General features: G+C 39.3%; 2 protein-coding genes across 4 annotated transcripts in view; one reads left to right on the top strand and one right to left on the bottom strand.

Moving 5' to 3' along the window:
- PIGK (phosphatidylinositol glycan anchor biosynthesis class K) overlaps positions 1–27,282 on the top strand; it is a 95,480-nt gene that overhangs the window by 58,729 nt on the left and 9,469 nt on the right. Inside the window, exons 11-12 of one of the 3 annotated variants that reach the window (XM_065673607.1) lie at positions 9,906–9,969; positions 12,048–13,271. The exons of 1 other annotated variant lie outside the window; for it this stretch is intronic. In XM_065673607.1, coding sequence (XP_065529679.1) covers positions 9,906–9,969; positions 12,048–12,223 — 240 coding nt within the window. In that variant the 3' untranslated portion in view covers positions 12,224–13,271. Of the gene's footprint in view, positions 1–9,905; positions 9,970–12,047; positions 13,272–27,282 lie in introns of those variants that run through there. One more of the 3 variants, XM_065673603.1, reaches the window with a different exon arrangement.
- Positions 23,670–27,282, bottom strand: part of ST6GALNAC5 (ST6 N-acetylgalactosaminide alpha-2,6-sialyltransferase 5) — a 73,017-nt gene continuing 69,404 nt past the window's right edge. The window contains exon 5 of the mRNA XM_065673608.1: positions 23,670–24,568. Within this exon, the coding sequence (XP_065529680.1) occupies positions 24,337–24,568 (232 nt within the window). The 3' untranslated portion in view covers positions 23,670–24,336. The remainder of the gene's footprint in view (positions 24,569–27,282) is intronic.

The raw sequence follows: 27,282 nt of genomic DNA, 5'->3' as shown, positions 1-27,282 counted from the left end.
TGATCCACCCACCTTACAGTGTATGGAAGTATATACCAGCTATATAGCTGATTTACTGTTGTAACATAAGCAGTAGGTTTTAATAATAGTCACCATCAATAAAACAGAAGATGCTTAATGTCTTGCACTTAAAACGCGCTAATTCATTACATTGGTGGAGTGTCTTCATGCACGATGTGAGATGAAACTGGAAAACACACCGTAAAATGATAACTAAGTTACTCCATTACACTGGTTTTATGTTTATGATGTTTCACATGTAAAAGCACCTTTTAAAAATTTTGCTGCTTTTTAGTTTATTACAGGTTCCAGAGCAATTCAGGAAACAGATGCTCCATGTAAAAAAAGCTTTGCTTTAGTGAAGCTTTCTGTGCAAGAGAATGCATTCTTCCTAAAAACTTCATTTTACTTAAATTAACTTGTATTTCCACTGAGGATGGCTTATACTAAGCACAAAGGGAGGCTTAGCAGTTTAGACTTCGATCAAATAAACTGCGTAACTAAAAAGAGAAGATGCCAAGCCTCGCACTCTTGTACTTGAAAGTATTGTGTTCTCTCTCATGGGAATTTGAGATTAGAGAAATTATAAAGGCTTTGCATAAAAACAGGGAGTTAGAATTAATTTTTGCTTAAGCAGGGAAGTGTCAAAGCCTATTATGGTAATTTTTCAATTTTGTCTTAACTGTTCACACATTTTAAGATAGTTGTACAATTGAGTGGAGGCATAATTGATGTGTTGTGGTTTCTTTTTTTCAGCTTGGGCCGTCATGAAACATAGCTTAGGTGCACTTAGGCTTGGAAGGAATAGGTGTGCTAATTAAGTAGATGAACATTTTCATATCATAGTGAGAAAATTTGCCTAATGGATTGAAATAGTATTCTAAGGATGGCTCCCCTGTTCTTAATTACAGCCAAGTACCAAATATCAATATTACTCATAGACAATTAAACTACAAAACCTTAACAAGAAAGCTGAATTCTTAGCAGTAGAATTTTGGGGTTGTGGAGACTATCATGTTCATTATTATTATAGTTAATAGTAGCAGTAAAAGTCTACTAAAAAAAAAATGTTTCCTAATAACTTTATTTAGTGTCTTTTAATGGAAATTAAAAGCTGAAAATATAATGGAATTAGTTGCTACTGCTACATTTGTTTAAAAAATAGCAAATCTTGTCTGTATCATAACAGCCTATAAAGTGGTAGGATAGTAATGTAAAATTTATGCTTGACCTAAAATGAATTTTAGGACTTCTGTAATTAGAGGAAAACTGATTTAGCAAAGCCTTTCAATGGTAAATTAAATCACTTTTTCTTTTAGTAAATACAGTATTTAACAGAAGAAATAATCTTCCAGAGTCGCTTTCATTTTGGTGGTCAGTTTTGCTGTTCCATAGGAGGAATCTTTGGAACAAGCTTTGCATTTGGGATGACACTTACTGGCAAACGTGAAAGTAAGCGGTAGTAAGTGGTCATTGGTTAGTGGTAACATTGGTCACTGTTTATATGCAGAGAAAGGGTCTCCTACCTAACTGTCAGCTAATTTTTCTGCAGAAGCCTGTTTTGGTTATGAACTGCCTTTGGCATCTCCAAATTATGCCGAACTTGTTCAGGATCTTTCTGGCTTTGTCTGCAGTAGAAACTGGCAAAAAGACAGAGATCTACTGTATCACAGGGATGAGGCATGTTGTGCTTTACCTCTTTTCCTGAGACTGCTGAATGGCTTCTGACAAGGTCCACTTTCAGTTTCTCTTAACACGTGTACTGTAAGAGGAGTCTGGTTACCTTCCTTAGCTCTTCCTTAGAACTATCCAGGTAGAAGTACAGTATGGCTGTGCAGTTTTTGCGAGACACGGCCTGGATAGGAGGGTCAGCATCTGTTCTGGCTGTTAAATTAGTTCACCATTTTACAGGTTTCTGGTGTTTTGTATTTGTGTCCCTGGAATAATAGTGCCAGGAATAAGAAAGCCAAGTGCGTCTCAGATGTCTACGCAAAGTAAAAGGAAAGAAGGGCATTTATTAGAGCCTTAGGCAAAGGGCAGAGTATTTTTAGTCTTCATTCCTTGTTTTATAGCTTAATACTGATTGCACTGGCATAGAAACAACGCTGGTGTGTGTGTAAGCACATATGTAATTTAAATGTAAGACTAAGTTCTTACTTAATTTGTGTTACCCATCACTAAATGCAAGATCAGGGCCTTTCTTTATAAAGCAGATTACTGGAGTATGTTATAGATTGTCCACGATGCAAGATTTAATTCTGTTTTGTGGTGTCAGTTCAGTGTTCTGTAAAGCTTTCATTTCTCACATTACAGTTTTTATTAATCATTACTTTTTATTGTTTGCACATGAAAGCTTCTCTGATAGACAGTGTTTATTTAAATGGTATTTCATTGAGTAGTAAAATTAGCAGTAACAGTTTTGGTAGGTTTTTTTTTCTATCTACTGTATTTATTCTGAGCTTATGCAGCATAAAAAGTAGCTGTTACCAATAAGCTCACATTTATAAGGAAAAAATATAAATGTTATCAATCTTAGCTTGACATATTTTGCAGTTCTGTGATGACAGATACCTCTCTGAACACTTTTCCTCAGGTGCAGGCACTGTTAGCTCCAAATATATTTACTCATTTATCCCACTTAACTGTGTAAACTTAGCGAGGTGTTATTGGTGTTTTTTTGTGTTAAGTTAATTATATTTTGTTTACTCTTCAATAGCATGCTGTGAGGAACACGGCAGTGTAACCCACAAGCTCTTGACAGGACTGATGAATGGCCAGAGACAGAGATATTGGCAGGCTGCTCTCTAGTGCTCTGTCTAGAATTGTTTTCCTAAATAATTCAGAGGGTTGAAATTTGATGAAATTATTTCCATTTGAAGAATGAATGGAAGGGGTAAATGAATAAAGAATCCAGTAATGGAGCACTTGTGTTCATACTGTTGGACAGACAAGACAGCATCCCGCATCATTGTTCCTGCCCAAATTCTTTCCAATGAGGTTGTGATTTAGCTTTGTGCAGGTGATTACTTCTGTAGTGACTGGCTTTCTTGCTTGGTGTGTGGCACTCTGCCTTAGCCAGTCTTCAGCCTTCTCCTGGCCTGAGAGGCCCTGCACATTGACAGCGGTCTCTTCTCTGGTGTCCCTGGAGAAGCCTGGCTCCGGTAGTGGGGCTCTGATTTAGTGAGATTGTGTATTTTCAGGAGGGAGTGCTTAACACGGGAGACATCTACAATTACATGGTTGACAAATGGTGAGTAGTACTTAGAGGGGACTGAGTGACACATGGTGCCAGTAGGTCAGTAACCTGTGGTTAGTTTAGCTGGTTTTCAGGAATGGTGCCACTAGATAAGACCTTCTGTGGTTTTATCTTTTTTAAAAGACTTAACCTTTCATAAAGAAGTCTGGAAGGGTGTGTATTAGCTGTGCTCATTCATCCTTCCAGAAAGATGGTCTTTGAGCCCCATTCGACTGATGAACCTAGTGTCATGTGAATGTCATGTGGGAACAGTGAGCATGTATGATACCATAAATCTGCCATTCTTCCCTAATGGCAGTTGCCTACAAAAACTCTCTGCAGGAACAGATCTGCTCTCTGGGACTCTTCGTTCTTTGACATACCAACCGTAACAGAAATGGCTTTCTGCTGTAGGTGTAATTATGTGCAACTGTTTTGTCTATATTTCATGATTCAGTTTTGAGGTTGTATAGCAGCTAGAGTAACTGAAAGTATTAGGTTGATATTTCAGAATAGTTCTTTTTCCTTTTTTTTTTTCTGCTCACATAGAAAGTCTGTACAATGTAAACTTGGCTGAGAATACTTGTCTGGCATATGAGTGCAAAACTGTTGAATGCAAAAATTGCCTTTTAAAAGCTGGGTGGTGATGGGGGACAAACCAATCTATCACCAGCTGTAATACACTGGTTTCTCCCTGAAAATGAGAATGTTTTGCAAAAAACCCACAGCCATATTTGAACTTGCTCATATAAATGTGCAGGCACCTTTTGCCTCAGCCCTGCTCCATCCATTTTTTCATGCTGGCCTCCTAAATGTAATGCCGGTTTGACTTGTGCAAGCTGGAGCTAGAAAATGTGGAGCTCTGCTGCACACGCATATCATGTAGCACACAGCTCAGGGCAAAGGAGAGCTTTTAAAATTAGAATTGTAGAGCTTTAAGAAATGAGCAGTGAGAGCTACATGAATAAGGCATATTTATTTGAATTCCAGCTTCTTATAATGTAGCTGTCGGGATATTTGATTAGATCTTACACTCAATATGGCATATTGAGTGTAAGATCTAATGTTGTCTAACATCTGTTGTTAATATAGCCTGTCACCTGGAAATAAATGAATAGATACTCATGGGATATCTGGAAAAAAAATGTGTTTAGAAGCATCACTACTTCTTTGAAAGGAATAGCATAATAATTTATGAACATCATGGTTGCTCCATATAAACAGAAACAACTTGGAATTTTAATGATTAAAATTATACTTCATAATGGAAGTTCTAAGGTATGCAATTAATTATATGAGATTAAGAAAAAAACCCTGCCTCATAGTGCATTGATTTGATAGCATTTGAATAGACTCGCCTTCTGGTCCAGAGAGGTGCTGTGGGAAATCTTAAGTTAGATTTCCAAGGCAGAAGTGGGAGTGCTCTGCTCCTTAGAAGGGTTGGGCTGAGTGAGGCTGGAACTTAGGGAAATCATCCCAGACTGAAACAGGTAGGAAGGAGCCCAGGCATGCATGAACTGCCTTGGCTCTGCTGAGCTCAGAGGTTGGTTCTGCTTCTGCTCCCACTGGCAACACGGCATTGTATTTGTGTGACCAAGATCTGCACCATAGACTTTGGGGTAATCTTTTCTCAGGGGAAGCAAGCAGTGCATGCTGCTTGGGAAAACAGTGCTCTGAGAATAGCTTGGCCTTATTTACACACTTGGGGTTTTGTGAATACAAAATATCTTTGTCCTTCTAGCAGTCCCTAACTACCCTGTTCACCTCTGCTGTTCTTTGCAGCTGCTGTTTCTGCTTAACCCAAAGTTTCAGTAGCAGCGAGTGAGTTGTTTTCATACCTGATCATTTTGGGAGGTACTCTCCACTGAGCTCTGCCTCAGTAGTGTGTGTTCTTGTTGTTTTCTGACCCCCTCCAATTAAGGACCTCAGGAACTTCATAATTCTGTTTGTGGCGTGGCATTGTGCACTGAATGCCTTTAGTCTTGCTTTTACTAATAATCCGCCTCTTTCTCTACATTAATTAAATATAAATGTATTAAAAAAGGATTCTTCTCAAAGTAGCAGTGGCCAAGTTTTGAATACTGAGTCTGCTTAATTAAGCCGCTCATCTTCTATTTTTGCATGCTTCAGCTGGCATGAAGCTTTGTGTTTGCAAATGCAATTCATATATTTGCTGTGGATTTAGGTGCCCTTTTGTAAAAAATCATGATTGTGGCTTCATATAAAAGTATGAATTTGATTAAATATTAAAAAAATTAAGCTCAATATACCTTAAATGATGTAGTTGTGTTTGGTTGGTTTTCGTTGTTTTTTTTTTCTTTTTTCCCAAATACAACTTTAAATTGTGACTTTTTTCATCTCCAGCTAAAGCATACATGAGTTCCATAACGTAACATCCTGGCAGCTGAGCAGGCAGGAGCTCAGCCTTTGTACCTCAGCAGAAGTAAGACTTTTGCTGGGCTGGTATGTCAAAGACAGATTTGAGTAGTTGCTGCTGCCAGTACAGAGATGTGTTTGCTAGCTTTGGGTGTAGCAGATCACACACCTTGGTTTGGAGCCCCCCTAGTACAACCCCTATTGTGTCTGCCAGGCAGGCATCAGTCATCTGAGCACTGGCTGGTCTGGGAATTAAACTGCACTGGGTCCCAGGTGCTGGAAAGCTCCCTTTGATTAGAGGAAGTATATTATGTATTGTGTCACAGGTTGGAAGATTAATGAATAATTGTTAAACCACTTAAAGCACTTTAAAGTGCTATGAAATGCTGAGAGATAACACTGAAAGTAGAGAATAATAAGTAGAAGTACATTTCTATAAAGCAGTTATAGATTACATATTTTAGAAGGAAATGAAAAACTAAAGCTGTCACAACGATGTAGTTTATATTGTAGTGATTATACAGTTTTCAAAGTAAATATTTAAAATGCAGTTGTTGCTATTGATACATTAACTTTGTTGAACTGCTTTTCTTTCCTGTGTTTTTCTTGAGGTTTTTTGTTGTTGATGAGTGAACTTTCTTTGTTGCTGTATTAATATTGATGATATCCATAATCATGAAACTGTGGTTAATAAATGCAATCTGGGAAATTAGACAAAACTCCTTTAAATTATTTTGCAGATTAACAGGCACCGTTTACGTTGGATTTCTCTTAACGACTTTGATCTTGCTGTGGGCACAAAAGAGGATTAAACTATTACTAGATGGCTGGAGTTATTTGATTACCCAACCCCCTGCAAGGACCCCAAATCCAGGCTGTACCTGACAAATTAGAAGTGCATACTTCCACTAAAAGCTTTGAGGACATACTTTGTGCTGCGATTTGCTTGTGATACATACAGATTCAGTCTGAAATAAAACGTTGTGTGCTTTGTCATAAGAATTGAGAGGATTACCCAGTTTGAAATTTTAAATTGCAAGTAAACCTGAATTATTATGGAGTGCCTCAAGGAAATAAGTGGTGTGCTATTGGCACGATGCACTGCATAGCAGGATTTGGCTTTTCCAAAGGGTTTCCTTGTAGTTCAGCTTGAGATCAGTGTGTTGTTTTTTCCTCTGAGATGAGAAGCAGGTGGGTTGCTTCAGTTTTGGGTCTGAGGTTGGCCTTGGGTTTCAAAGACTTGTTTTGAAATGGGGATCTTTCTTTTTTCAGATTTCAGCATTGGTCTTTAACACAGACCCTAACATAAAACTGGGTATCTTGAGACACAAGAAAGAAAACCTTTAGTATTGTACTGGAAGAAATAGAAACGTTCATTTAAATGGAGAATGACCAAAAAGAAAAGTTGGAAATTTACACCCCAGAATACATAAAATTCACCCCAATGATCTAATAACGGTGCTGGAGCACCACACAGACGAGTGTATATCACTTCACTTCAAGTGCTTCCTGATCCCCAAGACTGGTAGAGGTGGAGAACCCCACAGAGGGGTATGCACAGGCTTCTCCCTGTGCCATAGCTGCTTCTCTCTGCCAGGCAGCCCCAGAGTCCTGGGTGACATCTTAAACCACACGTGCTGCAGTAAGTAGGCCAAAACTGGGTCTAGGGTACTCTGCACTTAAACTGCAGAGACAATTAAGCATTTGAATTTAAGAATTTGAAATACAATAGCTGCCACTTTAATTGGCTCATTGGAGCACAGCACTTGTAGTGGTTTAGTTTTGTGCAGTTGCATACGATATCTTGCACTCATGGTACAAACACACACCATCTGCCTCAGGTTGGGGAGGACATTCCCTGTAACAAGGATGATGTGCACAGTCAGTTTTAAGGTTTTGCTCACTTTCTTAAAGCCTGGTTTAGAATAAGATGCTGGAGGAGACTGCAGAATTTGTGTATCCCTTTTCCATTTGGGAATTACTACAGTCCAGACTATATGCACTGCTTTCTCTACTGCTGCCATCCAAATGTGGATTATGAGTTTAACCCGAAGCTTTATGTACATTTATTTTTGTCCTGACTGCGGACACTAATGCAAAGGGAGTTCTGTTGGAAGAGGACTGTAGGTTGACGTGAAATGTTAATACATGATATTTGAAATATTTTTTGTGATGTAACAGTTTAAAATTAAACCACTTTTAATCTAATTACCTTAATCTAATTCAGCTTTAATGCTTTTTTATTATTTTTTTGCATAAAGCTCAAAATTTTAATTGGAGTAACAAGTATTGTATGCTTTATGAAACACCTTCATTGAAAGTCTTGGATACTTTCCATTTGGGTTCCTCCAGACCCATCCAGTTTGAAAATACAGTTTTATCCTCTCCTTAATTACAGTACTTGGAGCAACTCTCTGGTAGCTGTTCTTAAGTTCCACAGGATAATGAGTCTACCAGAACTAGAGAGCATACGACAGAAAACTGTTCATAGGAGGAAGCTTGCTGTTGCTTAGCTACCTATCTTTTTAATTTGGAATCTCCAGCAATGTGATAACGACTAGCCCTTAAACTGCTAAATGTATTTGTTCATTTTGACACACTGTACTGTGTTACGTGTGCGTTCCACCAGTGTGTACCTGCTATTATTGGAGGGATAAAGAGGGTGTTGGCGTTATATTGTGTATATTGCAAACCCAAGCTATTATGTCAGTTACAAAAGCAGCACTCCGTGTATACTGAGTTCTGAGGTGGGAACCACAGCAATGAAATTCAGAGTAACTTGAGCCAACAGAGCTATTGCTTCTGCTCCTCCAGATCAGTCCCAGATATGAGAAGTTATGCATCATTTGTAAGTTCTGCAACCAATCTGTAGTCTTTTAATAGAACACATTCTCACATCAGTTTAGGCATAATAAGATACATAATTAATTGCAAAGGAAAATACTGCAACGCTTCACATTTTTTATCCCTTTAGCATTTCAAGTGAGAAAATGCCCAACTTTCAAAAATTGCCTTTTGCAGAAATTCGCTGGAATAAGACACTGAACTAGGGAATGTTCATAGGATAAATACTGAATTATTTGGGGATTTTTGTAGGAATCTGGGAAAAGCTTTATATTCACTAGTGCTTTCTGATCAATCCTAAACTTGGTGCAAAGGAACAGGTTATCTGGGGACTGCTTATGGCCACAGGACTGGTATAAGTATAGAAAGAAACTCTGTTTTTTCTAAACCATTTTTCTGGTATGAGGATCTAAAAAGGAAATTTACTCATTTGCTCTTAAAGTGATTCTGTCTTGCTTTAATAGTTTTTCCCACTGGGAGAAATCTCTGTGACTCTTCCTCATCTGTCTGCACAAAACAGTCAAAGCACTTTCTGCAGCAATGCAGTTAAGGCTTAGGTATGTTCATAGAAGGGCATCATGCCTTGGCCTCTGACTTCATCATGCAACACTGCTGGCATGGCTGTGATGGCTGGGAGCAGTGCCTGCTTCCTCGCTGACAGAAGTACAGAGGCAGTGCTTTTGGTAGTGACACAGCTGTGCCAAGAGGAAAGAACTGTTGGGTCTGCCTTTACAGCAGTTCTGGCTGAAAGCTCTTTGCCAGCCTGTGTTACAAGCACAACTTGCTGACATAATTGATGGAAGCAGCAACTCCATTTTACACAGAGATGAGTTTGACTCGCAGGAGCAAAATGCAGCTTTTTGTAAAGGAGCTTCAGCGCTGTTTGCTGCTTGCAGAAGTGCCCAGCTGGACAAAGATCTGTTATTGACATTTTCTGTGTTATATTTGTCATGATTTTAGGAGGATGAACTTGTCAGTTTGACAGCTGACTACATTTTTAATTCAGTGATGAACTTGGGAATCTATGATCAAGATAATTTAAAGAAAATTACCTATTACAGCTCTTATACTTTGTAGGCTTAGATGTGAATCTGTGTAATTCCATTTTAGGTATTCAAAAGATTTTCATGTCTGTATGCCCCTAGTGGAAAATCCTGGCATATTTCAGTATAATTTTGTGCTCAATTAACCTCACTATTGACTTAGAGATGTACAATAGAGTTACGTCTCTTTGCCTTTTTACTGTGGTTTAGTACGTGTGTAGACTTCAGTTCTGGGTCTGTAAATCTTTCTGATGAAGATAATTTATTTTTAAAATTACTGAGTAATCTTAAAGGCTGTTGTGTAGCCTCGTGTATTTTTTGTCATTCCTTCATGTTTTTAAGTCTTCGCATTTTAACATTGCATCTCATGGCTTAAACTGACTGTATGCGTGTCCTTGATTTCCCAGTGTGGAGCCACCACTGCACTGGCCTCCGTTTCCTTGTGGAATTCCATGCAGGCTTCAGTATACGGTATGACAAAATGTAAAACCATACTCATAGATCATCTTATAAATATTTATTCATATAAATTCTTTAAAGAAATTAAATTATGTGTTCTATACAAAATAGGAGAGAGAGGCTTTTAGTGTCACTGTCTGCAAATTGAAGTCATTTGTCTAGAAGGGTCAGGTGCCACTTTGTGGTAAGGTATTTGTCTGAGATCCAAGAAAGGAAAGATTGATAGTACAAAGAGATGGATGAAACAGGCGCTGCAAGAAGGATATGGGTTAATTAGGAGGATTTAAACAAGCAAGTTCTTTTGTGGGGAAAAGTGTCGTGTTCTGTTACTTTCAGAAGCCAGGCGTGCTGGCAGCCTTCTTGAACATGCAGAGTTGGTTTTCTCTGCTGATGTGGAGATGTGTGGTTGTGAGTATCAGCGAGGTGTCAGATTACCAACAGCACGTACGCTGATGATGAGTGATGATGATGAGTGCTGCTTAGGAGATTGTGGGGCTTGTGTATACACACACTATCTCTGCTGTATCTTTGGTTTTGTTGTTGTTGATGTAAATTATAATGCTGGTTCTGTGATTCCTGTATCAGAGGAAAATCATTAATATTTCAGACTGCCAGGTTCTTTGGGTGTCTTGGGTGACATGGCTGTTTGTTACACTTTTTAATTACAAACATAATACTTGAAGGAAAAATCCTAAAGCTAAGCCTCTGTAGCTTAGAAAATAAGAGCAAAGCAATCAACAAACATTGTTTTCTTGTTGATAGGGAAGCTGTTCTGAAAGAACAGACTCTGCAAACTGTTCCTTATTGCATTGAAGTTCACCAGCCACCTGCTACATTTAGTGGAGAACAGCAAGCGCCCATACACAGATTCATGCAGAAATTGAAACGGTACCATCTTTTGTAATAGTTATTTCACAGGGCAGAAAGGGAATTTTAAAATTGGCTTAAGTGCAACAAACCCAGAATACTCTCTGTGCCCCTTGTGTCTCATTCTATACAAGGACAAAAGAGTGCAAATCTTTCAGCAAGGCAGGAATAAAAAGCTCAGCCAGCACCTCAGTATTTATTATTGTAATAGTAAATCACCTCTGTCTGCCTAGGAGATCTGTAAAACATGCCTGCTGAGGGCAAGAGGAGGCAGAGGCATGAGGGGCTGAGTTCTGTTTCTGAATATGGTAATTCTGATAGTTTTGTCGTGATGTTCTTAACTAAAATTCTGCATTCATGTAGCTGCACCTTATTCTTAGCCCCAGGGACAGATCCTGGGGCACATAGCAGCTCTTACCTTCTGCAATGCATTTCTCACTGGATATGGAGTATCTGAGAATCTCTTTAAAGAGGAGGAAGAGGACAGGCAAGTTTTATCTTGTCTTACTGCTAAGTGTGATATAGAAAGGCCCTAACAAATTGCAGTGTATTGTTTTTTACTGAAGATGAAAAAATTGTTGAAGGGACAGGTATTTGAACTGAGGAATATATTTCTACGTTAAGAAAAGGCAGTTAGTCTCAATGAGGCCCCTGGGAAATGTGATTGACATTAAAAACAATCCTGTTTTGTTTTATTGTATTCCTGCAGTAACGAATCTTAGCTTCTCATGTGGTTAGATATCTGGTTTTTTCATATAATTCTGAGTACAAAAGGAGCAGAAAAAATATTCTAGGTATTGGAAAAACAGCACTCTCTTTTCTCTGTCACATTTTCACTTGTGGGAACTGGTTTTCATACGGCATTTTTTTCTTGTATTAACATGAGGCCAGATACAAGAAACTCAGTCCAAACAAATAAGTTTGAACACGCCCCACAGTACTGATCAAAGTGCGCTGTCAAAGTGGTGTCTCAGGCATAGTTCTGGTCGTCTTTTTGTGGTATTTAACCTCCCTCCTTATGTGGCAGCTCACCTCCTGCCCAGCTTTGCCACCACATCAAGAAGAAAGATGTCTCTACTTCAGGAAGATATACAGCTTACTGGTATTTTCTCTACTGCAAGGGCATTTTTTATTTGTACTTGATCAAGACGCTGTCTGTTTGATGTGAAAACTGAGTATGAATTCTTTGTTTTTCTCTTCTCGTTTGTTTTTTCTTTTTTCAGAAACCAAAACAAAAGGATTGGCATCCTCCTGGAGGATTTATTTTAGGACTCTGGGCACTGATCATCATAGTTTTCTTCAAAACGTATGGAATCAAGCACATGAAACACGTCTTCTGAATTCATGCAAACAAGATGATTGCATTGACTGCTATGTTGGATTCATTGGTGTCACCTGAGTTCTCTGTATGTGTGTTATGGCTGGAGTGAAAAACAGTGTTGAGATATTGCTTCTGAAAGTTTATTTGGAGTCGTGTCTTCTGCACTTTCTTCTGCAAAGAGTCTACCAAATGATTTTAATGTTACTGGTTACTGGTCAGAGATACCATTTTATGTTGTCTTGTTTTAAACATATTTTAATGCTTTTCTGATCAATTTTTCTTTCTGGATAAACTTAAAAAGGAGGACGGACCTAAACCAAGTAACAGAATTTCTGAGGCTGTGAATTGTAAATGGGCAAATTTTCTCCCCCGTATATCAAAGTAAATCTTAGAAGTAGTCAACCTACCACTAAAGAACTAGGCGTTGCACAGAGTATTATTTAAGGTGTCATTTTATCAATGTCAAGCCATTTTGCAGGCTTTGGCATGATGTATTGAAAGCTTTCTTCACAAAAATAAACATACCCTAGAAAATATGGATTTTTTTTCCTTATTCTTTCTTCTTCCCTGTTAAATACAACCTTTAGGTCAGGCCTCTCACCTGAGGCAGTTTTGAGTCTAGAATTCTATGACTTGGTGAAAGTGAAACAAAAATATACGATGAGCTCACTGAATTAACTTCAAAACATGCTCCAAGAAAGTGAAACTGACTTCACCATGTCCACGAGGAACCCTTCACAGGTGTAGTATTTTTCACTGCATACAGTATGGACTTGGATAATTTCAGGATCTTCAGTGCATTGGATTTTTGCAGAGAAGAAGAAAATCGACTCTGGCATCAGAATGAAAAATGTTATAAATTGTTCTGTTTTTCTAAGCTCTTGGAAAACGAGCTTCATCACCTTGGTTTTGTAAATCCTGTTTTGGCATACTGATTTGTTCTTCTTGGGTTTTTACTGATGAATGTATGCTGAAAGGGTTTTGTCTGTATAATATACTGATATTAGTGAAGAGAAGGGCAAATTGTGCATGTATAGAAACAAGTCTGCCAGCAAGGATCGCTTTTGCAGTATGCTTTTGGAACCTGTTCTCTAGCTTAATCATAATAAAGCTTACATGATGCATACATAGTGTAAATGCTAGATACAGCTCTCTAAAAGTTATTAGGAAATATTTATAATCACACATAATATTAGAGCCAATATGTTTCTCTTAGAATATGGTGTTGAGCATTTTCATGTTGCACAGAACAGGCAAATCTGAGAGCATAAACATTTTTGTTGTCCTTTTTTCTTCTTTTTCAGGTTTGTTGTGGCATCATGTCCTCGGGTCAGGGGTAGCAAACTTGTCAGAGCTGTGTAGGTGCTCACTGTGGGGGGTGCAGAGGAGGCAGCCGTGGAGGCTCCCAGCTGCATCCAAGGGCTGATTCCCAGAGAACAATGAAAACAGCAGTGCAGTACAGCTCTTGAGTACTAAAACCTTATTTTTTTTTCCTCCATACACCATCTAGGCTTGGAGAGGACAAAAGTACAAAATGATCTGTGTCAGGATGTAAACACTTACCTGCTACACCGTTGTGCTTCTTGGTGAACAGCAGCAATTGTTTTCAGTAGCTCATACTAACGATCAGGAATAGGAATTAATTTGCATTTAAACCAAAAGATTTTCTACACCACTATCCTTATAGCTCTGCAAACTGATATTCTGTGCTAAGTAGTATTAGAGGCTTCTTCCCAGTTTGCTGATGAGCAGTTTTTATATAACTGTTGCACAGGTACCCCCTGCCAACAGCAATGCAGCTTCCTGTGAAAGATGAAAGCTCTAGTTGCTGGAAGTGATGGATGGGCCTGAGCAGCATTCCAAGTGTTGGAGCTTGGATCTCTACACAATGTATGGGGTTTGGGGTTGTTTTTGTGGATAGCACCTTTCATAAGCAATGACTTTCTATCCAAAACCTGATGCAATGGTGACTTTTCTGAATTCGTAACACATTCCTCCCCCTCCCTCCAGCTATTTCTAATGCAGCAGTCGACTAAGATCTGTTGTAGACAGACTGTATAGAAATGCAGATAGACACTATAGAAATGTGTAGACCCAGTACAGAAATGAATCCTACAGAATTTCTGAGAGGATTTGCTTAGCTTTCATTTTTTAATCCAGCCTATGATACTCTTTTTCAATTGTAATGAATATTTTTTAATCAAATATTTATTCTATAGGCAAGTTTTGTCACACTTTAAGAAGTGGTTAAAGTGAAGCTGATAGAGCTTTGTGCCTTGCTTTGGTTGCAATTACACTTTTCAGGCTCCTCAGGCCTTTCAATTTTTCTCTTTCCCTCTTTCAGCCACCTTTTGCAGGAAGCAGTAGATAGAAACATCTACAGAACTCAGCTGAATTTTGCAAGTAGCAGTGGATGCCAAAGATGCTGTCTTCTTAAAAGCTTATTTGCTGTGGGAGAAGGAGGCAATTAGGTGGGTTATTAAAATGCAATTTATGAATAGAAGCACTCAGTAAGTGTGCCTGTGAAGGTGATTAAATTGAAGTGAGAACAACAGTTTGACTGGAATGCAGCAAACTGTGCTTCAGGCAGTTTCAATGTTTTTCTATGCACAGAGTGGGGAGCTTAAATAGATCGTTCTCAGAATCACCATAAAGTTGCCTGTGATAGACTTATGAGACGGTATTTTCCATACTGTGCTAACTTTTATTCCTTGAATAGTTATAGCCTGAAAGCAAGTATAGACATGTCACAGAATTGTCTATAAATGTGTTTTGTACAATTATTTCTTTATTTATTTAAACCTCGTAATCTTTTAATTTTCCCTGAAAGCCCTTCAAACTCAGTTTGGGATCTGGGCTCCAGGAACCAGCCAGGTCATTCTCACAAACCATTTGTGTTTTGCAGGCCAGACAATGTGCTTATGCAATAGAGATGCTTCCTCCATTGCACATAGATGATCATTGTAATGGAATCTGGCAAACAAGCCAGATGGCAGTTTCTTGATGTTTCTTTGGATAGAAACTTCTAGAGCAAAGTGAGATGTCAGCATTTTATGAGTCTCCATAGACAGGTTTGTGAACTAAGCGTGTCTGGGCTCGCAAGATTTCGTACATTCATGTCTGCACCATAATACCATGTAACTGCATTGACAGGTCTTGCAGCAAGTGTCATAGATATTGTTTAGAATACTCGTGGATGATAAGCATGTAAGTTGTTTCATTTCATTTCAGCTTTTTCAGGATCACATATTGAAAGGTGTTACTATTTTTGAACTGAAGAAATGGTAAGTTAACAGTAGGGTGGTATTCACATACACATTCTGTCATGTCTGCATTTGATTTCTGAACTCTGTGAAATGCTGTATACATTTGAGGATGCTGTTCTGAATGACAAATGTATGACCATGCCCAAACGGTTACACAAATGTATGACTCTAAGCTACACTTTTGTAACAGGCTCAACAGTGAGATTTCCACAAAACCAGTGGAGAGAGAAGCCAGAGCCATGAGCAGACAGCATTTTGTTGGTCTATGCCAGCAGAATCTTTTTGTGTCTGTGTGGCTGTCACCATGAAATGCTGTCATCTCAGTGTAAGAAAAGAACATGGGCTGTTCAAAAGCCTCTTTATAAATATCATTAGTGATAGCACACCTCTTCCAGAGAGGGGACTCTGAGAGTTTGTGGGTTTTTGTTTGTCGGTTGTTTTTTGCCCCCAAAGCTGGTCTCCGTTGTTGGTTACAGAAAAGCAAATATAATCTGGTTTCAATTCCATTGTAGGGTGTCTGCAAATTGAGCCTGTTTCCTTCTTATGTTTCAGCAGTCAGGGATTTCCATTCCCTGGTACCGCATGCACAAAATGTACTGGATATGAATGGATCTCGTGGACTTATGTGCCTTCAGATGGACATCGCTGCATGGTAAAGCAGGGCTGAGTTGACATAGTACTAAATCAGTGATTTGTGAAGGAGGAAAGACCAGATTCAGCTGTGAATTTATCATGGATGGAGAGGATTTGCAAAGTGGCAAGGACAGGGAGGGGTTGTGCTGTATTCCTGTAAGAGAGGTTTGAAGGACTGACGCTCTGAGGCAGACAAGTGAAGTCTGCAACCCTGGCAATCCCGATACTGCAGCGTAGCATTCAGGGGTTGTTGTGAAGTTCAGGAGCTTCTTCTCTGATGGATACTTAGAGGGAAGGAATTAACAGAAGTTTCTGGTCTAAAGATTTCCAAAACCTGACCTAATTACTCCTTCAGTATAGATGGGGAAATGAGATGCTGCCAGTTGCTGGTAATTAGATTTGATCCAGTGCTTTATTGTGTTGTGCAGTGAAGAGCTTCTGTAAGTTCAGGGTTGTTTGGACTTCATAAGAACAGGTGAAGTGGAAGGCAGTTCAGGAAGTGGGAATGGTGCAGTTTGTGAAGTGGGAATGGTGCGTTTCACGGAGATCGTGGCATTTGGAGACAAGGCAACCTTTGTATATGGTACAATCTGGGGGTAAAGATCGGGCGTAGCAGGAAACTCAGTGTGCCTGTGTACAGACCTTCCAGCTCTGTGTCTGTTACATAGCACTGTGTGACCTGGTAGAATTTTACCATGCTTCAGGCTAATCCACCTTTGGACTGAGGACAGGCATAAAATATTTCACCCAAGAGTCTAATCTCTCCATTAAGTGATGAGCTACAGAAAATAGCAGTGTGTATAATGAAAGTGTCTTCTCAACCATCGAGCTCTATTCTGCTGGAATATGAAGACTGAATTGAGGCGGTGCTGATGGAGTGGAAAGTTGTGGCTTAGTTGCAGTGGCTGTCCTGCAGAAGTTTCTTTCCAGTATTCTACAAATTGATTGCATGTGCCACAGAAACTTTTCAGCATTCACTTCAACACTTCTGTACAATAATGAGCATAATAAGTTTTGCTTTTTTAAAGTTGTGAAAGGCAAATTTAAACCCAAAACAAAAACCCACAAGAGAAATGTATTTCTCTTGGAAAATATTCTCTGCTTTGTGTACTCTGCTGTTCTTTCTGCTTTTCCTCTTTCTGTGAGCTTTTAAAAATAATACGGTGTGTGGAAACGCATCTTGGAAGTGTGGGTGCTTTATGATGGAAACTTGTATAGGCAGGCTAACACTGAAATCAGCATTTCATAGCACTAATTTCACTTGCAAGCTCTTTCAAATTAGTTACTTTTTCTCCCTTAATGAGGATTTCTGCCTGATTTAGTGATTAAATTGATAGCGTTTAAGGTTTTGGTTCAAAGTTTATGAAGACGTACGTCTGTTAATGTTTGTGCCATGTCTTCTTCCCCACGCAGATATTAAGAACTTTTTTTTTTCCTTTAAGGTATATGCCCAAAGAACAATGAAGCCTTGTCCAAAACTGAGCCACATTTGCTGCTCTGTGCAGCTGGCTGAATAAAGATGTGAAGTGTATCAGTGGAAGTTACTTCGGTGGCATCACTTAGAGCAATCCGTTGACCAGAATAAGCTATAGCAAGAGCAGACTATTTCAAGTGTCACAGCAGTGCTGGCAAAGCTCCAGCTTAGTTGCTATTTCTTTTGAAGCAGTTTTTTTTACACTGCTGACCACTACATCGCTCTGGCGACAGCTCTGCAGAGACCAGGCCACTGGGCTCTGGTTTATTTGGGTGATTCATGGTATGTCATGCTAGTTCCTATGTCACTGTTGACTAATTTGAAATAGCAATTACATTTCCTTTCTTGCCTGCCCCAGGACTGACTGGAAGCATGCTGTCATGCATTAAATGCATGACTTGATCCACTGGTTTTGCGTGCAGTGAGCATTTAAAGCTTAGGCTTTGTCCTTATATCCTGTTTCACTACAATGGTGCTTATTTCCTTCGTCAAATGCTTTGATATTTACCAGTGAAAAGTGTCACTAAGAATTAGAGCTGTTTGGTTTTTGTTAAGTTAATTTTTCTGTACTGGTTTTCCTGTGCAGGTTAAGTTTGTGGCTCAAAATATCATGACTCAGATTGTGATGATTTTAGGGTCCCCTTACCCCCCTCAGTCTTTATAGTGCAAATGGAATGACAAATGGACATCAGTGTTATCACTGCAATGTGTATTTGTGTTCTGTACAAATCTTTTATGTCCCCTTCCCTGCATTTGTCCCTACCCTTGAAATCTTCTTGTTTGTATAGGTTTTCTGCCCATGCTTTTGTTGCTCATTTTTGTATAGTTATTCCATCTCTTGCAATCTCATTTGCAGCTGAGTGATGAGGTAGCTTTTTAGTGTTTCATGCAATGCTTGACTACAGATGTAGAGGCATATTAAAAATAACACTGTATGGAAAGTATTCCAGTTTTGTCCAACACAAACAAATAGTCCCACTGAATACCAGTAACCTCTTTCCATTTTGGCTTTGTGTGCAGCCTGGTTACAGCAAGGATGCAGTGGGGAGAACTTGCTCACTTATTTTGCCTTTTTTGTTAAAACATAAACCTAACCTGAGCTCTTGCCTTAAACCACACCAAATGGTTCCCTTCAGAATTTCCTTCAGTTTGCTGTTAACAGACTTGCATCATGCTATATGTCTGCACCCTGACAGGCTCCAGCTGATCTGATAGCCAAAGTGATGTCAGCAAAGTACTAAAACCTTATACCTTGCTAAATGTGCTTTATTTCCTGTGTCCTCCCTATACATCAGGAAGTATCTGGTGTCCTAAAAGCTGCTGTTATCTTAACAGCTGTCTGGGTTGTGTGAAGGATCAGGTGTCACTGGGCATCTCCTACTGGAGTTAAACTTGTTCTGAGAAACCAAGTTACTATGATGACCTTCCTTGGCTGGGGGAAGGGTTACAGTCTTGCTCTCTGAGGGGGATGCTTTGACACTGCTTTCAGTAAAATGGGAATGTTGGTAGATCTTGTGGCTGCCTTGCACATTGAGCGTGGCAGGGCTGTAACTGGGCTGTAGTGTGTGAGCTGATGTTCATTGTACATATTTTGTCCCCCGTGTATTTTATGTATCTGTTTTATGTAGGGTATAGCTCCTGTATCCTGTGTGTCTACAAGTGACCTGTGGTAGATGTCAAGGGAAGAGTACAGAAAAGCAGAGAAAATGTATTGTGACAATTTCCGATGGAATTCTGCATGTCACCGTAAGCTGATGATGTCTCTTAGCCTTATTTCAGATGTTCAGATGGGTTGGCATAGGTGAGGATCTCCTCTTTTATCCCATGGTACTCTCATTTCTTTGGAAGTCTTGTAAGAGACCTTGCAAAAGTAGCTGTGGAACTCCAAGTGGATCTTCTTGTCCACTTGCTTGAGAGAACTTGAAGAAATCTAAGTAGATTTGCAGGGCATGGCTTTTATTACCAAAGCTGCATTACATCTTAGCCAGTGTATCTTCTTTATGACTGCTAATTCTGGTCTTCGTTACAGTTTTCCATCTGTTTGTCTGCATTTCTTGTCTTGTGTCGCTTCCTGTCTTGTCTTTCTTCCTGACAACTCCCAGTCAAAGCACTCCACAGTGAACAAGGAACACTGTAAGTTGATCATCTGCTGAGTGGTTTCTCTGGCTTGATCTGGTGTTCAGCAGCAGACAATATGAAGAAGTGTCTCCCTTTTCTGCTGGCAGTGCACGAGCGTGTCCTGTGAGCACTGAGTGCCCTCCTCCCACAGATGGGAAGGAGATGCTGGTTTAATGGCCTGTTTCTGCATGTCTGCGTTTGCCATGGAGCCTGTTCTACAGGCAGCTGTCATAAAAGTCACTGTCTTTGTCTCCTCTGTGATATTGAAACTCCATCCACACAGTGGTAAAAGGGTTTCATTTGACATTTTGGGCTTTGTTGTGATTTTCAGCGTAGAAAACATTTAACAATCAAATGGTTTTAGTGGTATTTAGCATAAGCAAAGCCATTTTACAACCATTTTACAAAACATCCTTTGAGTTTTATACTTTTCTGCTTCAGTACAGAGAAATTTCTCACAACTTTAAGACTCTCACCCTTTTGTATTGCCTTTTTTTATTTTTTAAAGGATTGTCCTTAAATATTTTTCCTCTCTTCTCTCCTTATAAAATCTTATACATGTGATGGGCAGGGTGTGCTTTTGCAGTAGGCAGCTGGAAACTTGGAAGTGATGAGTATTAACTGGGGTACCAGGAAAGTTGAAGTACTGATACCTGTGAGGTTTTTTTCTCCTCTGCACTATGTTTTGATGATTTAGAAGTGTTCTTTCATTGTTTAACTCTTTATGGGGTTTTTGTTTAGCTTTTCAGTTGTTGGTTTTGTGGGGTTTGGTTTTTTTTTTATCCCAAAGCTGGTTTTTTTGAGCTAAGAATTGCATCTCCTTGCATCAAATAAACTTTCATTAGTCAGAGGTGATTACCAGAATTTTTCAAGGAGTTTATATGGCACTTGTGGTCGATCTGTAGAACAGTGGAGTTTCTGCAGGACAGGCATTGTTCCTGTGCCACAGCTTTTCACTCCAGCTCCAGACAGACTTTGGTCTTCATATTCCAGGGGAATAGGGATCGACACACAAACCATATTTTATTCCTTACTCATTAGATATTCCTCATCACGCCCCCACAATGTTTTTCTCCTGCTGTTTTTAGATGATTGTGTCTTTGCCTCGTTAGAGCTATTTCAGGTAAAAATCACTTAATTTGCTCTGAAGTTTGCCTGAGAAGTGCTGCAGGGCAAGACCCAGGTAAGCACCTCCTGCAAAATTTGATCCGTTTTCACTCCTGCTCACACGTATGTATATGCAATAGGTGAAATTGCCAGCATGTATTCTATTGGCTAGAGCCAGGGGTAGCTTGTCAGCAGGTACGAATCTCTCCAAAATCTCGTTCTAAGGCTGTAACTTGGTCTTTGCAAGTTTCACAATCTCCCCTTTCCTTGGCTTCCTTACTCAGGAATAAACTGTATTATTAACTTGTCTTTTTGAGGTGCTCTAACACTTTGGGTGGAAGGTTCTCTCAAAGTGAATCATGGTTTTGCTGTGTACCATGATGCTGGTAGCTGAGCATATTGCAACCATTGTGCCAAAATAACAAGACAGCAGTGGTTGGACTTTTTTGTTCTTAGCTGCAGAGGTACTTTGTTTATCATTCTCGGTTCTAGTTGTACATATCACAGCATTGCTTGGAGACAAAAAAGAGCTACTCTGGTGAAGTCAAGCATAAAAGTATAAGGTACGCAGAGAGTTCAGAACTAAAGTAACATAGATCTTGAAATTGCTGATGTCTGTAAACACCGTTTTGCAACAGTTTTTAACATGTGAAATGATGTGTGATGAAGATCATGAATCGATCAAATTATAGTGAAGAGTATAAGATGACAGCATAGGCCAGGGAATGGCAGCAGTGCTGAGTTTGTACTGCTTATCTCTGGTCTGGCAGCATTTTCTGTCACAAATCTGTTTAGTTTATAACTAGGCTATAAAACCTTAGTTCAGGCTGAAATGTAGCAGTATACACTGTGGTTCAAAAATTGTGCTTTTACAGAAAAATACATCAGTAATTTGTAAATTAAAATTGCAGCACTTTAAAAGCTATTTATATTCCATATAAATCTGTGTGATCAATCCTATTTAAAACTTGCTGTCTCCTTTGCTTCATCAGATTCATTTTGCAGAGTGTTTTATATACACGTCGTGACTTACTTTTACAAAATACTCTTTTATACTTCTTGCAATTAGAAGGGGGAACTTGCTGAGACTTAAGGAGGTTGCCAGGTCAAGGCTGAAGTGAGTTTTGGGGTTGTTTTACTTAAAAGACTGGATGTGTGTATGGGTAACAAGAACACAGTTGTTATTAACAGAAACTGAAGAAGGAATATTTACCATCCTTAGGGTTGCTCTATTAGAAGTTAGGATATTTATTGTCAGTTTATCCCATGTTTCTTCTTCACCTTCTTCATTCTTCATCTGCTCTACTTGCTATTGACCAGTGTTTCAGACAGGAAACAAGCATGTGGAGCACAAAGGAGCCTGGCAAGCCCCCATGTTTTTACTGAATACTGAAAGTAGATCAGTGTAATCTATATTAAAATGATTTTGTTTTAAAAATAATGTAACAAAACATTTAGCATACACATCCTGTGGCCCTTCATTAATGGAAAAATAAGAGCTCTATTTTAGATTGGCAAGGTCGTTTTATTATTACATTACTAATAACAAAAGGATAGTGGCATCAGAGGACCTGCTATGATTTGTATGATCTCTTTGCAGTCACATTAGAAATGATCTGTAATCAGTTTGACAGAGTTCATCAGTTTGAGCAATATATGCTGGTTGCATGCCCCAGTACGCATGCTGAAAGGGATGTTCAACTTACCATTAGTTCAAAATCCATTCTGTCTTTTGTAGAATGTTGTGAAATCAAGTGGAAGGAATAAAACATCAGTGTAAGAGAGAGAGTTAAACACCAGCTGCCAAGAGCCAGGTTACAAGCAATTGGCAATAGTAGAGCTTTGTGCTCAGTTTGTATGCCGAGAGGGGTGTACCAGGAAGAACACCAAAAGACAGCTTTTAAGGCAAAATAAGGTTTAGTTTCTTGCTCTTTGATAGTGTGGAGGGCTGCAGCAAGGAGAGTGGCTTTTGCAGGCCTGCCTTTCCGCTCCAGGCAGTGTTACAGGGGTAGCACTTTTTGCCCCTGACAGGGCAGTTCACTTTGTCCCCAGAGAATCGGGGTTATCTGTAGGGTAGCTGCAGCTACTGCTGTCCAGTTTTGGGAAGACCATGGGTTATAAGTGGGTTTAAATGATAGTGAGTTTGGTCCCAGTTCTACATATCACCTCTAAGGTTCAGCTTCTTGGATTTAGACATTTCAAGGTAGTATTTTTGTTCTAGCTTTAGTAGTTGTCTAATGAGAGACACTTTTTGTCACCTGAGGTATCACATTTCATGCAACAGTTAACTCCTACTGATTACTTTGAAGAAATTAGAGATTTAATGTTTTTGAGGCAAAAGGAAAAATAATAGCGTAACTGAAATCTTCTTTATTCACAAGAAGTAATGTAACCCAGTAATTCACACTGTGAGGCTCCACTTACAGCACTCGCATTGTCCATCCTGTGGCTGGCCATGCACAAGTACTTCATGAAGAAACTGCCAAGTGTAACTTTACTTTTTTCAAGGGGACAGTTTTGTACTCTTGACATTCTTTTCACATCCCATTGTGAACACAATCCGGGATCTCGGAGGTCAGTGGAGATCTTGGAACCATTGGAATGCCAGGATGTTTGCAGCTGCAGTGCTGTAATGTTTTGGTTTTGCTAGTGTGGCTGGTATTGTAGAACCTGGTAGTTTAACGTCTTGATTTCACAGACTTGGTCGTGGTGTTTTCTGTTTTGTAGTCTGTTCCCTCAGGAGGGTTGCTTCCTCAGCCTCTTGCAGTGCTACAAGAGGCAAAAAAGAACACAACCCCTCCAGCCTTAGCCCTCACTGAAAAGCACGCTGCTAAAACCAGTGATCTTTTTGGATAAATTTTGCCCTCCTTCCTCCCACCCCTAATTAAAAAAACAGCAGCTTGACAGCACAGCAGCAAATGCACATTAATATCAAACAGAATTTTCACTACCGTTTTCTTACTAACATAGGACGTCAGTATGTAGAGTTAGCTAGCACATGGGACCATTCTTGCTGTTAAAGGCTTTAGGCTGGAATAGAGCCCCAGTTTTTTAAAAGAAATGCAACATTTGCAGATCAGATATTAATTACATGCTATATAGAATTGTATTTTTCAAACAAATTTTATAAATAAAAAGCTAGGCCTTTCAAACCATCAGCAATATTAATTTTGGATTTGAAAGATAAAACAGCCACCTGTGAATTAGAAAAATACTGGCCTAGGTTGCATAAAAACCTCCTTTAAATAAATACTGTTAAGTTTTCACTATGAAAATTCAGTGGCATTGTACTTTAAAAAAACATAATGATGTAACCATCTGTAATGATGCTCAAGTTGTTTACCACAAATCACATACACATACAGGAAGTCAGATGGCCAAAAAAGGCTATGTATGGGATTAACACACAGCTCGACAGAAAGTACTCTTGGTATGCTCTGCTTCTTCATCATAACTTCCTGACTGTTGTTGCAGTGATCAATTGCAAATCCCGGCACCCTTCTCCCAGAGGTTGCCTTGCCGTTCTAGAAGGTCACACACCCCAGAGGCTGATAGAGAAGGTGACTGTGATTGTGGTCTTATGCATTCGCCCCTCAGACCACCGGTTTAATCTCAGGGTGGTTTACAGTGAGTGGTTCTGGCTTCCAGTCTGGTTGGAAAAAGTGAATATTGAATGTCCGTGCCCAGTTCTCAAACACTCGTTTCTCTGTGATGAAACGGTGATGGCTGCCCTTCCGTCCCCGCTCGTGTGACATGTACATTGTGCATTCGTCAGGTCCCAGAGGTTCATAATAATGATAAGGTACTGAAAGATGATTAGGATCCCTGTGGAAGAAAGAAAATAGATGGAAGACCGAGATGTTCTTTTTCACTGATTGAAAAGATGCTATCTTTAATAAACTGATGGGCTTAAATCCACTTTTTCTCCCAGTTAAACCAAATTTCTAGGTGGCTGCATTGGTTTTGCATATTTAATACATCAGAATACAGCAGAGGTGTTTTCTTTGTTCTTTCTATTGCTCTCCTTTAATTACCTTCTCCCAGTTACAGAAAGGACAGCAGCAGCTCAAAACCAAGGGAGAGTGCTGCAGGGCTGTGTTACTCTGAAATTTGAGGCTAAGTGCTTAAAAGAGATTTATATCTAGATTGTGATTTGTAAAAAGCCTTGCAGAGGTGTTTACTGGGCTGGGGAAGAAGGGGAAGAGAGAGATAGAGGGAAGTGGTTATCTGTGTCACATCAGCTCAGAGCATTCCCAGCATAGTACACGAGGTTCTGAGGGCACGTTGCTGAGTGCATATGCAATGCTAGGTCAGTGATAGAATCTGCTGTTGCTGGTTTTATAATCATACATCTGATGCACAAATGAGTTCTTTCTGATTTTACAACAGCAACTTTCATGTATCTAAGCTAAAAATTAAAACTGTTCTGCCATAGTATCCTTCTGACACTGTGAGCCCACTGGCATTAACCAGCAGGAAATGTGTACTCCTGTGGTGACACACAGGATCTGCTGAAGACCAATTACATATTTAGGATGAAGTTCATTTTAGCAGTTCTAACCTCAATGTTTTGATGTTATGTTCTGTAAAAGGCACATCTGTATTAAAATAAAGCAGTGATTCATTCTCCTTCTGTTTTACTCTCTCTGTTAAACTGTACCCATTATGTTTTTACTTTGGGCACAGGCATTTGGGGCTGACAAGGACTCATACAACCCTCTACCATAAATTCAAGGAGAGATGTCTCAGACAGAATTAACCCCACTGTACCGATCTCCACAGCTTCTATCAACAAACTATTTTTTACTGGCAGAAAAATAAATCCAAATATTACCATTTAGTGAAGTCTTGGAACTGTTCTGTGTTAAAGCCTGAGCTAAACAGGACCCTAGTACAGAGCAAGAAATCTCATGCAGATTCTGGGCTGTCAGCACTAATATAGAGATGATTATTTTCATTTTGAAGAGGTAATATTTAAGCTCACTTTCAATTGAACACATCTACAACCTGTCAGTATTTTGTCCTGGTCATTATTTTTACTGTGTAATTCTGTCACCTACACAATTCTCTAATTTTTCTTATTTTACCATTATCCATATAGTATATGCAGTGGTAATGTACAATACTGCTGCTGCTTTCCATTTGTACCATAGATGAATGTTTTAATTCAATCAATCTAGCTTCCCGGTAGCACAACACAGTGATCAATCATACAGAATAACAATAAAATTACATTTCTAGAATAAGATGGATTCTAAATTTACTATATATATATTCCCACTGGAATACATAAGAGTGAAAAGAAATCCTTCAATACCTCACCTACAGAAAACGTATTTGTAATGTAAAAAATAACCCTAATCTAGTACTTTTTTAAAAGCTACAACTATTATATCTCAATCTGCAATTAATTTTTACAGACTTTTTTGATAAATTGGACCTCTTATTATAATCTCTTAAATGAATTATTTTTTATGGTTGCTGTTAAGTGTACCAGGACACATTTTAATGTACTAAATGCATAGGCCTCTGCCTCTCATTTAGACTGCTCTTTCTCTCTGCACTGAAGCTGGATTTTATTCTTGTGTTCCTGAGGGTAAACCTGTGTTGCTCTGGGTAAATGACCTGCTTTAATGTTAGGATTAGTAAAATTGAAATCAGACTTTGAAAAAATGCAGTCACAGTGGGAAAAAGCCCAGCACTGCAGTAGATTTGGCCAGGATCCCTCCTCCGTCTGTGTCCTCATCCCAACCCTTTTTGTTATGAAGGCCTGAGTTGGGTTTGCAGAAAATCAGTTGCTCTGTGTCTCTTCCCTCTTCCTTTGCTATAACTGAAATTAGCAATGGATGGAAAGTCCGGTCATTTTTTTTTTCCTCCATACAAAACCCAGAGTATAGCGGTACAGGGTGCTGGTGGATGAAATAGAGGAAGGAAAAAAGGCTTGATAGTGATCCTCTTGCTTCTCCGGCACTCTGGTAACTTAGTATTTACCTAGGGTTGCACTGTTCTGTTGCCTCTTTGAAGAAACATTTTGAAGCCTATCAGGAAATGCTTTCTCTCTTATATTACCAGTATTCTACCAGTGGATATTTTAGCAATGGGTTCCCTTTTGAAGACAGGGATTCCACATTGCATCAAAGGCTCTGAAGGTAGTACCGGAGTGTCTTAAGCCCTTAGCTCCAGGCCGTATAATGGGTCACTGGGTTTTGTGCAATGGCCAATCAGAAACAATCCAGAGCCAACTGCTGCACAGGGCCTGGTAGGAGAGAGGCAAAGGAACATGGTTTGGGCATCCTGTGGGATTCAGGCATCCCCTGATGGGTGCTGTCAAGGCTTGCATGCAGGTCTGCTGGCTGAACTGGATGTGAATTCAATGCAAAAATGAAAATGCTGGTAGCTTTAGAGTAGCTCTCCAAGTCTACTCTTCGGCTGACCGATGCTTTGAGGCTAAATTCCAAATGTCGTATTTTGCATTTAGGAACTCTGAAAGGCAGCTTACTTAGGATGTTTTGTATGAACTCTTTCTTCTTTCATGGGAG

Source organism: Lathamus discolor, chromosome 3 (assembly GCF_037157495.1).
Source record: "Lathamus discolor isolate bLatDis1 chromosome 3, bLatDis1.hap1, whole genome shotgun sequence".
Lineage (NCBI taxonomy): Eukaryota > Metazoa > Chordata > Aves > Psittaciformes > Psittacidae > Lathamus > Lathamus discolor.
Note: the sequence above shows the minus strand (reverse complement) of the source record. Positions and strands in the feature narration are given on the sequence as shown.